The sequence below is a fragment of the Takifugu rubripes genome, chromosome 18, assembly GCF_901000725.2.
Source record: "Takifugu rubripes chromosome 18, fTakRub1.2, whole genome shotgun sequence".
In the NCBI taxonomy this organism is placed as follows: domain Eukaryota; kingdom Metazoa; phylum Chordata; class Actinopteri; order Tetraodontiformes; family Tetraodontidae; genus Takifugu; species Takifugu rubripes.
The window spans coordinates 6,120,225-6,136,503 of record NC_042302.1 but is presented as its reverse complement, the minus strand read 5'-3'; the positions used below and the strand labels follow the sequence as shown (position 1 = coordinate 6,136,503).

The 16,279-nt window shown below is 45.2% G+C and overlaps 1 protein-coding gene across 5 annotated transcripts in view; it reads right to left on the bottom strand.

Annotated features, from left to right (window-relative positions):
- cacna2d4a (calcium channel, voltage-dependent, alpha 2/delta subunit 4a) overlaps nucleotides 1-15,097 on the bottom strand; it is a 49,347-nt gene extending 34,250 nt beyond the window's left edge. For 2 of the 5 annotated variants that reach the window (XR_003885750.1, XM_029825622.1), the window contains exons 1-28: nucleotides 14,639-15,097; nucleotides 13,750-13,943; nucleotides 12,325-12,406; nucleotides 11,209-11,325; nucleotides 11,066-11,125; nucleotides 10,817-10,979; nucleotides 10,613-10,744; nucleotides 10,260-10,320; nucleotides 9,239-9,389; nucleotides 8,755-8,829; nucleotides 7,740-7,829; nucleotides 7,546-7,659; nucleotides 7,398-7,476; nucleotides 6,445-6,578; nucleotides 5,886-5,963; nucleotides 5,723-5,803; nucleotides 5,558-5,632; nucleotides 5,403-5,489; nucleotides 5,251-5,322; nucleotides 5,111-5,172; nucleotides 4,963-5,030; nucleotides 4,845-4,890; nucleotides 4,665-4,762; nucleotides 4,474-4,567; nucleotides 4,297-4,389; nucleotides 3,944-4,071; nucleotides 3,504-3,602; nucleotides 2,882-2,947 (exon numbers count right to left, since the gene is read on the bottom strand). Coding sequence is in view for 4 of the 5 variants with exons in the window: in XM_029825622.1 (XP_029681482.1) it covers nucleotides 2,882-2,947; nucleotides 3,504-3,602; nucleotides 3,944-4,071; nucleotides 4,297-4,389; nucleotides 4,474-4,567; nucleotides 4,665-4,762; nucleotides 4,845-4,890; nucleotides 4,963-5,030; nucleotides 5,111-5,172; nucleotides 5,251-5,322; nucleotides 5,403-5,489; nucleotides 5,558-5,632; nucleotides 5,723-5,803; nucleotides 5,886-5,963; nucleotides 6,445-6,578; nucleotides 7,398-7,476; nucleotides 7,546-7,659; nucleotides 7,740-7,829; nucleotides 8,755-8,829; nucleotides 9,239-9,389; nucleotides 10,260-10,320; nucleotides 10,613-10,744; nucleotides 10,817-10,979; nucleotides 11,066-11,125; nucleotides 11,209-11,325; nucleotides 12,325-12,406; nucleotides 13,750-13,901 (2,557 nt within the window). In the remaining variant the exon portion in view is untranslated. The remainder of the gene's footprint in view (nucleotides 1-2,881; nucleotides 2,948-3,503; nucleotides 3,603-3,943; nucleotides 4,072-4,296; nucleotides 4,390-4,473; nucleotides 4,568-4,664; nucleotides 4,763-4,844; nucleotides 4,891-4,962; nucleotides 5,031-5,110; nucleotides 5,173-5,250; nucleotides 5,323-5,402; nucleotides 5,490-5,557; nucleotides 5,633-5,722; nucleotides 5,804-5,885; nucleotides 5,964-6,444; nucleotides 6,579-7,397; nucleotides 7,477-7,545; nucleotides 7,660-7,739; nucleotides 7,830-8,754; nucleotides 8,830-9,238; nucleotides 9,390-10,259; nucleotides 10,321-10,612; nucleotides 10,745-10,816; nucleotides 10,980-11,065; nucleotides 11,126-11,208; nucleotides 11,326-12,324; nucleotides 12,407-13,749; nucleotides 13,944-14,638) is intronic. The other 3 variants (XM_029825619.1, XM_029825620.1, XM_029825621.1) reach the window with 2 other exon arrangements.
- Nucleotides 15,098-16,279: the final 1,182 nt, after the last annotated feature.

Sequence of the window (16,279 nt, the reverse complement as noted above, 5' to 3'; positions counted from 1 at the left end):
ATTTTATGCTAGTTCTCATAATTCCCCTGTGTAATTAGCCGTCTCAGATATATAGCCTTCGTTGCATATTGCTCCCGTACATTAGGGACTCTCCTCTCAATTTTAATTGGCTGAAATAAACTTATATTAAATGTGTGTTCTCATATATTGACTATAATGCAGATAAATATTCTAATAGTCTCTAATATTGTGTCTTGGCCCAGCAATCATGTGTTTTGAATTAACCAGTTTCGAATTACGGTGTCAACTCAAGATGTATGTCTCGTTGTGTTAATAACGTCTCTGTTTCCATTTGTTTTTAGGTTTAGATATTTGTGTTTTGTTTTGATTTTTTAATTTAAATTTGTCGTGTTGATTTAATTGTGGTCAGTAGCCAGTTTCTACAAGTAGCATAGAGAGAGTTTGGCCATTGAGGATGCAAAGGTTTCTGATTTAACATTGCAGTTCAAGTGCATTTTGTATTTTAATTTGCTAACCTTCATACCTCATATTATTTAAGATAAATAGATTTAGCACTTGTGTGATGATTATGCAAATGTCAGCCAAAACAATGAAATGTTCCAGTGTTTTTGTTTTCTTATGGCTGCTATTTCTGTAATATGTAACTTGATGTTAGCATGGCTAGGCTGTAGCAACGACGCTAACGGAGTAGGAAAGGCTTGTGCTAATGCAGGTTATCATGTGGGAAAATAACAGTGAAACCAGTGTTAAATACATTTTGTTGCATCCAACCTCATTATACAACTTCAACATGTTATTGACGCATTTCATAGGGTCATAATTGCAAAAAGATGCAATGGCTAAACTCTGTCTATGAGTGTAGAAGCATTGTCCTCTCACCACTGCCTGTATGCGGGTCTTGTGCTGTTGGTAGCTAAGTACCTTAGCTAGCTGAAAGCTGTTCCTCTAGCCTGTGTGTAAAGAATAATAAATTCTAGTTTGTTACATAAATCTGCAGCAGCCATGATGACTGAGGGCTTCAAATGCTACACTGCCCAGACCTGTACAGTGTGTCGTGCTATTACGATGATTGTGACTATGAGCAACGATGAACTGATGATGAAGAATTTCTCAGTCAGTATGCATTGACCTGAATAAAAACATATCACAAAGAGACCTCTAATATGCTTTGAAAGACTACAAGGAATGTATTCTTTCAAAAGTATCAATGCCATACGGATAAGCAAGGGGAAAAAATGCTATTTTCTCAAAGGTAAAGGCAGAAATAGTTATCAACAAATATGCTGTTGAGGTCAGGATAGCATCTTCTCTCTTTCTAGAGAATTCTCCCCATCTCCCCATCAGCTACTCCTTTTTCTATGCATTTTGCTTTGCATTCTTCCATTTATTTTTTTCTCTCACTTCTCTATCGACCTTCTACACCTGTGTCTCCTCTCTAATTCCTCACCGTTCCATTCCCCATCTCTGTCAGTGCATTCGTTTCGTGCAAATCCAGTCTGACATTTCTGCCGCTGAGATAATCTTATCCATTGCTGAGCCTTTTAACGACATAAACACACTCTTACTGTTGACTGTCTTCGCATCAGCCTCAAAAATACCAAGTCCCTGATCACGAGAGAGGAAATTAGGTGTATCAGTGTATAAACTGAACACAGCTGGTGTTCCGACAGGGAATTTTCCGCCAGAGAAACACTGACACCCAGCGGTCACAAGTGGAATTGCCAATGTTTTCGCCATTTGCAACAGCATATTTAGCAGATTCTCTAATACCCTGTCTACACACATATTTACAAGCCTGATTAATGTCAAATTAACTATTTGTTTTAGGAATATGCCAATGTGCAATGTCCAATGTGAATTTCTGCATTAAGAAGCAAGCACAAAAGTGAAAAACATGTATGAGAGTCAATATAAAAGCAAAAAAAAAGCTTAATCAATAGAGAGGCCAGGGGAGGAGGCCAAGGGAGGATACTGCAGAAAGGTCTGAGAGCAGAAGAAAGTTAGAGACTCTGCGTTGCTAATTTTCAGGACACACACATGCACACTTACTGCTTTTTTTAAGGAAAGCCACTCGCTGAGCTGCATCTACATACAAGCTTCCAAAAAACAAGCTGTAAGAGGCAGCGGGAATGAAAGTAGCGAGGGATTTATTTATCCTTAAGCTTTTCTCACCTCACCCTGTTTTTCCATTCCCAAATATAACGTGATTTTCACGCCTGAGAGCATTTCTGCAAAGTCTGCGGCATAAAGATAAGTGTGTGTTTGCGTACTTGGGTGTTAGCGTCTGCATAATGAAGACGCCAAATTCAGGTCAGCTGCACACGCGGGCGTGCTCCGGGGAAACTGCAGACAACCTTGACTCACCCACATAACAACGATTGATGAGTGTGTCACCCGTGGCCTTAGCAGGTCTAATGAAGCAGCCCCGGACCAAAACAAGAAACTATGAAACACAAGATGAATTGTTCTTAAAAGCAGAGCCACGACCATTTATGTATGGAGCCCCTGTAACTTTTAAGTGTGTGTGAAATCACACTTAAATTTTGCATTTTCTTGAAATATCACCACCTCATTTATCCAGATTCTAATCACAGGTTCTGTTAGACTAACAAAATGAGTTCACTATTTAAATATAAAGAAATCACCAAATCCATGAACATTTATAAACCCCAGCTTTTCCAGTCAGTTAGCAAATGCCACAAACCAAAAAAAAACCAGCAGTCACCAATAAATTAGCGATAATTCCGCCAGAACGGCCAGATTTCAAATGGAGAGACAGATGGAAAGAAGAAAGAAAGAAAGAGCCAAGAATAAGGAAACCCAAGCTGCTTCCCAACCTTTAGAATGTGGATGCTGAGACAGAGAAGGGGGGGCTACAAGGCCGGCGATGCACGTGGCCGTACAGGAAAAGTGGGCTTACCTCCTGCGATGGCCGTTTTCTTGCCGACTGTTACAGTGACAGCAGTGGCAGCGATCACTATCTTCCCTGTTGGTACAACAGCACAGTTAGCAGAGCAGCATCGCCATCATGGAACAGGCAGGATTAAGGCACGGGGAGGCATGCACGGATTCACCAATGTGCCTCTGAGAACACACATGCAGGGGCATCGTCATGCACAGAAAGGGGACATAAAAAAGGTTGTTTTCTCGTGCTGGGCAGGTCAGCGGTACATCAGTGAACAATAGTGGGGATGGAGACTGGAAATATGCGGCAGACAGATGGATTTGGTCTCAGCAGACAGAGTTTAGGGAACAATCCATCCTTTGTGCGTATTTGCAACCTCGGCGCCGAGGTCTCAGAGTGATCAACGATGAAAGCTTTTACGCAACGGGCTGATCGACAACGGCTCTCCTGACAACAGCTCTTTGTGTTGTGAGGTGAATTGAAAAATCCAGCCTCTTCGTGAACAGGAGAGTGTGGGGTTTGAGGGAGGGGAAACAACCGCCTGGGGCGCCACAACGGTGCCATGCCTCGCAGTTCGGGGGTTAGGAGAAACCGCAAGCGAAAGCATGCTGGGAAGAAGTAAAAAGTTTTCCGCTACCCTCCTCCTCATCCGCCTCCCTCTGTTTCCACCCTTCCTCCTCCACCTGGAGCTCTTCTGAGGCGGCGCTATAGTCAGCCTCATAGTCCCTGTATATGTCTGAAGACAACATCCTGTGTCTCACAGCAAGCTAATACACACACAACACTGTGCACGCTGGGTCTTGAGTGTTTCTCACCTCAGGATGGGGTTAAGTGTTAGTAAGACATGATGAAAAACAGGGTGACTGTTAACTTTGCTACTCTGAGGCTGCCGTGGGACACAAAAAAACCGAAACGGAACATCTATCAAGGCTCAAATTTGTCAACGACAGGAATGAACACAACAGCAGGAGACCCTGCAGGCTGCAGAAATGCACGCGTCACCGTGAGCCTGTGGGAATACAAATTCAGCCGCCAAGAGAGTGTGAGTGTGCCAGTGTGTGGGTTTTTATTTGGTACCTCGAGTGTCCTGCCTGGGCAGGTAGTAGAGAAACTGTCCGGCTGGGTTTTCAGCTGCTCTGCGGTACCACAGTGGGAAGTGGTCCAAAGTGAACATATTCTCCTTATCGACGGAGGTCAGGAAAGACCTGGGGAGAGATAAAATTAGGGTTCACGTGAGTTGTTTTAGGATAACATTTTAAATCCATTTCATCTCTGCAGTACATTATATTTTTGCAGTTTTTTAATTGACCGCTAGAGGGCAGACTCTCCACAAACTCCTGCGATTGTCGTTTCCAGCCTGCAAACACTGATTTACTGTGAACATGATGGTTTCTGCGCAGCAATGAGAAACGCACGTCATTTTCACTCACTTGACAGTCCTTTTCTCAATGCCCGTGTATCTCTGGACTCTCATCAGGCCTGAACGGGTCCCCAGGAAGGCCGTTTCCACCCCTTCTGCCATGCTGCCACAGACGGAGGGGAAACAGACAAAGCCAAGTGGTGGAAACCGCGTAGCATATATACATGTGCTGTGTGCTGACGCTCACCTCGATGAGTTGAGCATGAGAGCGGTCCAGTAGGCCTCCATAGGAGCTGTGACCACGGCGTCAAAAAGAGTTTGCTGCAGCAAGACTTCATCGCCTGTTTAGAAAGGGGGGTCAAGGACATGGACATACAAGGTCAACAGCATTATAGGGCCACAGAGGAATAATGCACAGATGTTTCAGTCTCCTCTTACATTCCATGTCCGGTTCTTTGCCCGTGAGGTAGCGCACCACGGCCTCCAGCTGACTCAGCTTACGATGTGCTGGGTCAATGTCGGTCTCGCAGTAGGTCCTGCACGCAGACCCAGAGTTCAAGTTCAGAGGTCTCATGAACCAAAACGCATCAACATCGCATCGTCAGTCACAGAACTCACCATTCGTTGGCTATTGTCAGGTCCGAACCCAGCAAGTCATGGAGACCTGAGAATTAAAAAGAAGGAGGTCAACCAGACGTCAGAGGAGGAGAGAGCCTAAAACAGGAAGAACCCTTACCCTCCTCGACGGAGACGTTCCCAGTGAACATGTACTGGCCATTTCCTCGCGTCAGAACCACGCCCAGACTGTCACAAGAGAGAGAACATTATTGTCTGTGTTTTCTGACACATCGACCTTTGAAAATATCTACTTTTCAAGCACAAACCTGAACGGCGTCTCATTAATAACTGTGTAAAAGTAATCATTCCTAAGGAACATCACTCTCCTCTGCCAAAGACAGAAAAAGAGTGTTTTATTGGGATGCAGTATCTTGTAGGTGAAGTCGCCGCGGTGATCTTCACTCACCCCTTTATCCACCGAAGATCTCACGTCTAGAGACAATGTCCCCGTTTGCCCTTGGACCATGGCTGTCCTCAGCTGAAACACAGCCACCACACGCTCGGATCCCCTCTGGTTCCACTGCATCATGCTACAGATTCTGACAACTTCATACTCACTTTCTCCTCAGTATCTTCCCATTCCACCTCTGACAGATCAACACTGTTGTAGTTGGGTTTGGGCTTCAGTTTCTTCCCCTCTTTGTACTGTTAAGACAATCAGAGCCTTGTCATTTCACAACAGCGCGACCGCTAACTGAAATTTTTCACCGTACCAGAGGCCGCAGCTCGGGATGAGACAGGATGTAGCCGTTGTTGGTGACAAGGTAGGCGTACCCATGGATGCCCAGCTGAACGGACACATTAACATTCCTTTATAACTTCATATTTATCTCTGAGTCGTGACAAGTTTGCTCCTAAACCAGCTGTTCATATTTTACCTTGTATCTCGGAGCTAATCTCATCAGCTCTCTCAAGGCCACATCGGTTCCGACCACTCCCAGTAAAATCCCATGAGACAACTAAGGTTACACACAACGTGTGGTCAATGGACGTCTGCCGGAAGGCACGCTGATATTGTTGAGGAATAAAGTCAAAAGCTACCGTCTCTTTCTTCTTGCTGAACACAGGCATGGCTACAGAGGTCATCAGGAGCAGGCTTTGGGCCTGAGTGTTGAACAACTAGGGTGCACATTCATAACAACACAGATTATTTAAATGAACAAAGCAGGAATGTGAACTAGAAGGAGAACAGTCAAAAGGTTTAATTGCTACACACAGCGTATACTTTTAAATTAAAAACACTTCTAAGACAAAGAGGAAACTAAATAGGCTAGGCTAATAAAACAAACCCTGTAAAACCCTGGGATCGTTGACAAATATTGACAAAACTACTGGTAAAGGACAAGATATAATATTTTCTATGACTGGAAGCTAATAGCTAACAAGCTAACAACGACTCCAGTAGAAATACTGGGAGGATTCATACAAAACTAGAAGTTCCAGGCAGGCTGAGGGAACAATCGGCATACCTCCGCTGTGTTTGGTAACTGACGGTGGAGATGGAGGGAACAGAGCGAGCATGAAATGGCAGGCCGAAGATGCACCAAATATTACAGGACCCGATGTTAAAATAACAGAGACGGAGGTGAAAATGACTGACCACACTGTCCATATACGCCTCAGTCCAGATGATGTCGTGGTCGTGGTTAATGACCATCGGCCGGCTGAGAACATGAAGGTACTCCATCACATTTTCCTGAACATCAGCCAGCGTGGACACATGTGTGTAATAACCTGCAGGATGAGCACACACACACACACACACACACACACACACACACACACACACACACACACACACACACACACACACACATTTTAACGCTACGTTACTGTACTCAGACTGAAATCCAAACCCAAATATTTTTATCTTTTAATAATTGAAGAGCAGCAAATCCATTTATCTGATTTCAGAACCTCTCTTATTCCCACAAAAGCTTGGCTGGGCCGAGTGCTGATGGCATTTCTACAAGTGAGAGAAACTGACGTCAATGGCATACCTGCCGTGAAGCTGCGAGGCTTTGCCAGTTAAAAAGAAGTGAATGTGAGCAGCCTTCTCCTCCCCTGCAACTCTCAGTAATGCTTGTCAGGCAGAGCTCCTTGCATGATATCCTACTTTGAATCCCTCGGCAGGAATTTAAGAATATATTTATGTTAAATGGGAGTTTGCTTGTTGGCCGATGCGACGGCCAGCGTGGGCGACAGAAGGGAGGGCACCTGTTAGCCGTCACGCACGCGAGCACAGGGATTCAGATTTCCTTTTTTACAATGTAGTCCAGCAGCGGATGTGTTTACAGCATATCTGTTGTCATAATCAGGTATTTAGCCGGGGGTTTTCGGTGCGCTCAGAGGAGTATAAAGCGATTATGTTCGGATCTGAGCCGCAGCATGACTGCGTGTAATTCAGCAGAGGTCAATGCCCGATGCAGCCGAGGGCCAGGAGACTCATTTTCTTGATCCAAGTTTATTTAGCTTTGTAAAAGCATGAAACGGTTTCCACAGAAGTGATTTTGCACACAAAAGTCGGCGATAAAACGTAATTTTGGCCTTTACCCTTGTTGTTGCAGGCGATCCATTTCATGTTGTCCGCAAAGGTCATCTCCCGTCCGATCAGATAGGTGAACACTCGGACCTAGAGAGGCGGTCAAGCAAGCGGCATTAATAGTGCTGTGAGTTTCTCAGGTATGTTTGCGTGTGTTACCCGTCGCTCCGGCCAGTTGAACTCTTCAAAGACGTCCTGGAAGTCCTCCATGGCTCCGTCTGTTATCAGCATGATAGCCTGGTTGCACAGGCTCCCTTGACCCAGCGCTGCAGCCTGTACGCCAACACACACAGGGGCATTGTGCTGTCATCTGCACCTACGTGCTGTTGAGGCTCCTATATGGCGCTACACACCTCATTTAGGATCTTAAAGGACTCCTTCATGGCTTTTTTCACTTTGCCTTCTCCTTTCACGTGAAGCTCGTCGACCAGGAGCTTAAAGTGCTGCAACAAATGAACAAAATTGCACAAAATCTTTCTCTTTTGCCAAAGAAATGTCAATTGCTGTCATCTGACTAGGCGCACGGGATTGGTGGAGTTAAGAATACACACAGTTGAGAGGCTGTTGTTATGACAACTGCAGATGGGGTCCCACTTTTGGAAATTTGGTAGCAATCATTTATATTATTATTTGTATTTAATTGTCGAGATAAGAAGTCTTTGTTTTGTGGGTGGATCTACAACATATTTCTCTTGTAGCCCAGTTTATTTAAAAAGAAAAGAAAAGAAGGTATTCTCTTAATTAGGTGGGTTTATACACAAAAAGAGAATCAGATGAGTTGACCTTATATTAGTCAGAAAATAAATAAATAACTCTATCCAATTCTTAAATTTAATTCCAAAATATTTTACGGGGAGATTTCTTCCCATAAACATGCGTTTGTGCCCTCCGGCGCCCCTTCCTGACGCTCCTCGTTCAGCCAATCAAATCCCTTGTTCACAGGTCACCTGATCTGCTTAATATTGATGGTCTTCAGTGACCTCACCCGATGTGTGATGATGTGAAGAGGAGTGAAATTAGGACACTCGAAGCACACACACACACACACACACACACACACACACACACACACACACACACACACACACAAAAGGTTGCACCTAAATCAGGACAGCGGGAAAAAAGACACAAAGTGGAAATAAAAGCTGAGCTGTATGTTTTAAATCTTCTAACAGACAGGTCAACACCCCGGTAACACACATTTTCCTGGTAGGTTTTAGTGTTTACTGTACGTGATGTCAGCGTAATCTTTAGCTTTAACGGATTAGTGAGATAATAATGATTAATAGGTTGACACAGGTTAAATATATTAATTAGGAGTGTGTGTGTGTGGGCCTGAGAACCGGACATTAGATAAGTGTGTGTTACCTCTCTGTTATCCAGATCAGCTTGAACCAAAGTGCCCTTGAAGCAAGGCTCAACGTAGCGGACGTAGTCGCTGTACTGAGAGACAGAAAGTTTGAATATCCATCCTCATCAGTGACATTTAAGTGTCTATTTTATCATCTATGAATGAGACTCAAGCTGCATCATGGCTGCAGATGGAACTCTTGTCTAGCAGAAGAACAATGGTGACTAATTTTGATTTTTCCTGCACAGTCGCTCTATTAAAACGGGGCAGCTTTAAATTCTGTGCATAACAGCTTAAGGGCGGTGGATTTGCTGCAGACGTATGATTACACACACAGTAATACCAGGATAAACCATGCTTATTACACAGATTGTTGGTTGTTGTAGGGCTGCACACAGATGAAATCCTGAAAAACCTCAGCGCAAAATGGAGCGTGGGGCTCTGAACCGTCAGCCATGGGGGAAGGTTGGGGGGGGGGGGGGGGGGCACGGATTTACTTACTGCAATAATGTTAACAAAGTCATTTTCTCCAAGGGTGTCCAGGATGGTGTTGATGGTATGTTTGGCGATGGTCAGCCTGAGCCCCTTCATGCTGCCACTGACATCCACCACAATCACCAGGTCTTTCGGGGACGTGGCCGCCTGGATATACCTGGGGAGGACGGACGGACGGACAGACAGGCAGGCAGGCAGGCAGGCAGACAGACAGACAGGCAGACAGACAGACAGACAGACAGGCAGACAGACAGACAGGCAGACAGACAGACAGACAGACAGACAGACAGACAGACAGACAGACAGACAGGGCGAGCCAGGTTCAGGACTTATCCTTTTATTTGTTCCCTACCCTTCCTCTGCCTTAGCCTGACATTTCAATCTCATTAGCATCAATGGGATTTCCAGTACACCAGCTGCGATCGGCATCTTTCCGGATCCAAACTGTTCTCGGCCAACTCTAACGGCGGTTTAACTTTCGCCTCTCACCTTTGGTGGCCCTCACTGGCCCTCATTTAGGAGGCTTGCAGACCCCTCCAGACTAAAAATCCTTCAATTCTCTCAGTATTTCCAACTGTGCTGCAACAGAATCGCCCTCTTCTGTCTGGCTCAGTTGTTTGTTGTAGAGCCCTGTTTGTTTTATTTTAACTTGCACCCAATAATATTTATTATTAGACAATTATGTAATGTCCTGATTAAGGCTTAAAGCGCTGGTATCCAAAAGCTGGGCAATAAAACGTTCATCACCCCAGAGCTTCTGCTAAAACTCCATTCCGAGGCTAAATATAACATGGGCCCGCCGCTGACTTGGAAGGCTGAAAAATGAAGCAGAGAGGCTTTTCCCTGTGACTGCCTTTGCTCCTCATTTGATGTGCTCAACTGGCCAAATAATCGCTGAAACGAACAGATTGCGGCCAACGTGCCAGACAGGCGGAACGAAAGCACGGCCGCAGATGCGTCGGTGGCTCGATGCTGTTGAGAGATCACCGCTATTGAGCGAAGACCGAACACCGACGTCTCCACTCACCAGTTCCTGTTCCTGCAGTCGAAGGTGACGACGCCGTGCTCGTCCGGCGTCCACTGGATCCCTGGAACGGAGAGAGCGGAAGCAAGCGCTCATATTGGCTGAACAGACGGACACATGGACAGCTGGTGACAGCTTAGAGGAGAGCTAAACGAGGTGGCAGATGAGTAAAACACAGTGTCTGAAATCTGTTAATTACACCCTCTCACACACGTCTCCACACAGTCGTCACGCTTGGCCGACAGCACCATTTGGCCCGTGCAGCCAAAGGTTTAGCTGCAGCTCTGTAGGTGTTGCCGTGACACCGCAGGCACGGAAGCTGAGGTGATGCGATGGAGGGTTTCAGAAGCACACACCCGGATACAGCCTGAAAAAGCCCGTGGAGCTGCCGAAATACTGCCAGGTGAGCGTTGGGTCTTTCTGGAAGTTCTCAATGAAGACTTCATTCAGAGCCTCGGACATAAAGGCGCCGTTCAGGATATCCGGATCTACAGAAGGAGAGGTTTGTTAGCTGGATGTGTATAGACGCGTCTACGAGGGTGGAGGCGCTTCTGCGCTACCTCTGTTGTACACATTCGTGGGGACCTGGATGTTACTCAGCAGGGTGTTGACTGGCAGATTGTTGAAGTGTTCGTTTTCCTCCAGAGGGAATTCTCCTCCCAGCGGCACTTGATTCCCGCCTTCATCCACCGTGTTGATCAGCAGAGAATTAAAGTAGTCGAACTAGGCGGGACGCAAACACGGAGGGACGATTGATGGTCTGTCGCGATGTTAGAATATCTACATACGTGCCAGGCATGAACGCGCACCTCCAGGGTGTCGTTGTAGTCATGGTACAGATCAGCATCCTCTGCGGCTTCTGCCAACCTCTGGGAAAACAGGAGGTGTAGAAAAGGCCAAGAATACAGCCGTTAAAACGGGCCTGCTGGGATTCAGCCTGGGCTCTCATTACCTTCACTGATTTCATCTTGCGCCCCAGCATCTCCTCCATCTCCTCAGCAAACTTTTTGACCAGCTCCTCTCCCTTCAGCTCTTCAATCTTCACCATTCCCTCGACATCCTTGTATTTCTGTAAAAAAAAGGGGGGGGGGGGTTGACAAAACAGGGTCATCAAAAAAAAAAAATCCATTCATCAATAACGATGTCTTGTACATAAGGCAATAAAAGATGAGCTTTATCGTGGGTTTCACAATGATCTCCAGATGCTAGTTTTCAATTACATGTGGAAAAAAACATTTTTAAGAGAGATAAGAGCAGCAAACAGGCACAAAATGAGGGAGAGGGTCATTAATAAGCTCTTTACGGCTTAATAACCAGCGTTAAAGCTTTTTATTAATGTCAAGCAGTCAATGTGATAATCTGTTTACTCAAGACAAGGTAATAAAATCATGAAATGCTGCTCAGATAACAAGAGAGGTATTGATAAAACGATCCAGGCACGGAAGCAGTTTAAATAAAAACATGAAATGGGCAACTCAAAGAAATAGACTCTATATTGTACAGTGTTCTTATTATTAATCCACTCTGACAGCAGATCCACTGGTACACTACCATGTAAAGTTCACTAGGTGCATGTGTGTGTGTGTGTGTGTGTGTGTGTGTGTGTGTGTGTTTGGGGCAGATGGCAAATGGGCCTGGTAGGGATTCCACAGGGTGACATGGAGAGAAAGATCTAACATTCTAATTACCACCAGGATACACTCATCCTCCTTAATCACACATGTACATGCCCTTCTGTACATGCCCACACACACGCATGCACAAATAGTTGAAAATTTCTAAAAACACATGCTGCAAAAAACAAAAGGACTCCAAGTATATGCGTCTGACAACAGTGTGTGTATATGAGTGTGTTTAAATTAAGTGTGTCATGGCCCTGGTCTCTGGGCCATGTGCAGATGTTGTACAGGAGCCAGTTGTGCTCTGATTGGATGTCGGGGGGTTGGGGGGTGTGTCCTGACCCTGCTTGGCTGATGTGATGATGTCATCATCTGGCTGTCTTTACGTCTACGTATGAGTCTTTGTAAAAGTGTGTGTGTATTTTAATGCACAGAGTGTGAGCTCTCACCTTCTGCAGCAGCTTAGCACCAGAGTATCGTGCTGACATGGCAGTGATCTCTTTGCCAAAGGTCACAGCCCACTGCTGCACCCTGAGTACAAGAGAAGGAGAAAAAACCCCAAAACATGTCATTTAAATCATCTATAACATGCCTGTACTGCTGATGATCAAGTTTGCAACCACTCATGTTAAGAGTTTACCCTGCATTCACCAAATAAGAGATTAGAACAGATTACTGTTAAGGTGACACTGAACGCGTGCACTCTGCAGGGTCACGGGGTTATTCTGAGCTCAATAACATGCAGTAATTCTACAAATCCTCCATGTGAATACAGGCAAGGTGAAGCAATAGAAGCCAGAGAGGAGGCAGGATGTGACAGATGGCCCAAACTATAGGGTGTTGGCCAGCTTGCTGCTAGCGAGCAGGCAGGGTTGTCAAGGATGGCGTCGGCCCTGAAACCCGGCGGATTATCGCTTGTGAACTTGTTGATACCTCTATTCTATGCATGCGTGTTGCCATTAGACTAATGAAATCGGTGTCCCCAGGGCATTGTTCAGTCTGGCTGAAGATTTGAGCTTCTTGGCCTGGAGTGTTCGGCCATGTCCTCCTAACTTCCAGCCAGGTGAGGCCCGGCTGTTAAATTTCACCCTAAACAGTAAAACACTTCAGACCTGTGTGGCCTGAGTTGGCCATGCTGAACTCTGTCCTCCATAGAGCTTTAATCTCGGGCACGCTGGTGATGGCGCTCGTCTACCATCAAACACTTCAATGATTGCGGCATCCAGATGATGGAAATATTTAACGTCTCTCTGCTGCAAGTTCACACGTATCGACTGCACACTGTTGTGGCCTGGATGCACCAAAAGTCCTGTATTGACCTGTGATTTCCCCTCTGGAGGGCGAACATTTGCATGAGTGACAGATTTAGATTGATCATTTAACCCCACTGGCTGGTTTCCCAGGACGTATTTTTCAATAGGCAGTATTTTTTGAAAAACTCACATCGCCTTTCAACATAATCGATCATAAGCAAGCTAGCAATAATATCTAGTTGTCCTTTAGTAACGGGTTTCCTCAACCAGTTGCAAAATAATGATAAAAACATAGAAAATAGGTTGATACACATCCAAGACATGCTTTTAAAACAGCTTTTTAAATGTTTTTACCCCCCACAGGTGCCCGTATGACCCCAGAAGTCAACAAAATAAAAAGAACACCACTTATTAATCTATCAAATGTGGGCCCACATGAGGGACACTGATTACAGGTTTCCACAGGTGAATAACCTGATACAACTGGTGATGTAATGACTTGAACTTGTGCTAGTCTAAATGATAGATGCATGCGGTGTTCTGTAAGGATTTTCTGGGACAGGCTGGTTTCACTGGGATATGAAGTCAGATTTGGGGTTTTCTAGTCCGAGAGTGACTCACGTTTCTGGTGAGATCTTCATCTGGCCGTCGACCATCAGGCTCAACGAGCTGGAGAGGATAATCCACATCAGCATCATCAGCCTGCCTCTGCACAGCCCACTTCTGTCTGATTTAGCGACATGCCCCGTGTTTCCCCCGCACCAGCGCTTCATCCCCGTAGCTGCTGCAATCCGCACTCGTCCAACTGTTGCACACTGACTCCGATAGGAAAGAATAAAATGGGACAGTGGGAAGCAAAGATTAGACCCAGTCAGGTCACAGCGGCAGCAGCAACAAAGAATCAGGCTTGCCTGTAGTTCAGAGGAAGCTAACATTAGCTTTAGAGTAACTTGATATTTAACAAATTTACTGTTTTTTTGTATCATCATCTAAAAAAAATGAACCAACAGCCGCAGGTATTAGGAGTTTTATCTCTGAGTACCATCATAAACCACATTGTAGCCTTGATTTTGATATTGTGAGAACTATTATGCTAATTTCCTGCTGTTCAATCCTAAAACAGAGCTGAAAATGGTGAAAATGAGGCACAATGTAACAGTTAAAAAAGAAAACAGACAAAAAGACAATTAGAACACAAAGAAGCTTAAGGATTAAATATTTAAAATGAGTGGGGCCAAAGCAGCAGCAAAATTCACAGGCGCCTCATATCTTCTGTCTTCATTTTAGAACAGTGTTCAGTCTCCGGGAAGTCATTCAACGACGGATCCAGAATGAGCTGCAATAATAATTTAGAGACTTCTAAATTAACAGTCAGTTAAAATTTAGAAAGCAAGCTCAGTGGAAACTCTTTCAGATTTAATAGTAAGCACCAGTGTGAGCCAGGAAGTGGGTTCCGGGAAGACTGAAAAATCATCAAATCGCTCGGAATAGAATGAAACGGACTACTCACAATGTCATGTGGCCAGAGCTTTTCAAGAGTTCCAGAAAGAAAGTTCAGATATGACAGACAGCGGATCAAACGTCGGATGACTTGATGTCAGCTTAGCTGGTTATCAAGGCGTGTGATTGGTCCTTGAACGCTCTTGTGCCCAGTGTCAAAGGTCAAGGAGGAACAGTGGAGTCTTGTCATCTTCTTCCACTTTCTAATCCTCCTCCTCCCTTTATTTGCTCCTCTCCTCCATCCCCTCCTTCCACCGGGGGCTGTAGGTAGTGATGATGGACTCTATCATCCGGGCTGAACTTCTCTCTTCAGGTGTGCTCAGTCCCGGAGCGGGACGCGAACCTCATGCTCTCCTCTGCAGAGCTCACACTCCAGGGCCAGGGAGCAAACAGAGACGGGAACGCATGGAAGAACGGATAGATGGACTTCCTATCTCTCTCTCCTCCTCTCCAGCACCAGTTTGTTCCATAATCCAGGCAGGATTAAACCCCTCCTCCCTCCACCCACCCCATTCTCTCTCTCTGTCCATCCGTCCATCCTTTTTTCCCTCTCTCTCACATTAACCGTCTCTCTCTGACTCTCTTGCCCTCATCTTTTCGCGATCGCTCTCTGACCTACTGTCTTTCCTGCTTTTTTCCCCCCCCTCCACTTAATCTTGCCCCCGCCCATGTTTCCCCATTGCCCTGATGTTGTTTTTGGCTCTTTTCTCATGTTAACGACCAGACATTATTGGAGGAGAACGTAGGAGAGTTAAAGAAGCCAAAAAAAAAAATGAGAACAATGTAAAAAAAAAAAGGGGAAGTTTGCGGGGGGGGGAGGGGGTTCTGTGAGGGTGGATGCAGTTGAGAAAGCAAACACCCTGAGACACCTAGTGGACTCTCATTGTCTCACATGTATATACCCGTACATATCAGCAACAAGCCCAAAATAGTTTCAACAATAGTTTTGTTTCTGTTTATTTTTTATTTCCTTTGCGGATTTTAGAAAATTGCACGTTTGTCTCCCTGCATTTGCTTTAACAGCATAAAGTAATTGTATAATAATTTAATGTTTCCAACTATGGGTCAAATGCAATTAACATATTTACAGTGAGATTAAGGGAAAAATTAATTCAGAATATACAGAATCCATAAGGGATTCGACGGTGTATGGAAGACCCTGCCTATTTTTGAAATTCTTATTCTCAGATTTTAATTTTAAAATGGGTCACCTTGGAAAACATTTTCCTTTACAGAGAAAAGCAACATCTGCGCACGGCGGCGTGGAGATTAAATCTACTTTTGTTTGTGGATATTCAAGCAATTTATCTTGGACCAAACGGCCTCTGAACGAGCCTCTGACCCCCAAATGGTCCGTCTGCTACTGGGACCATTAAGCAACATTAGCTCCAGATAGACGCCAGACGTGCACCGCCGTGCACAGCCGCACTCGCAGGCGCTCCGACATGTTTTTGTGCTGTTAAAAAAGCAGGGAAACATAGCAAAATATTTGCCAGATCTCACACATAACTCAGCAGCGAGCACGCAAAGGCTCCTTAGCAAAATAAAAAAACACTCTGTGTGTGCGTGCACATGTGTCTCTGCACCAGCCGTGTGTAACAGCTGGCTCCTCCTCCCCCAACTGACCCAGATCACTAATGGTGAGGTCTGG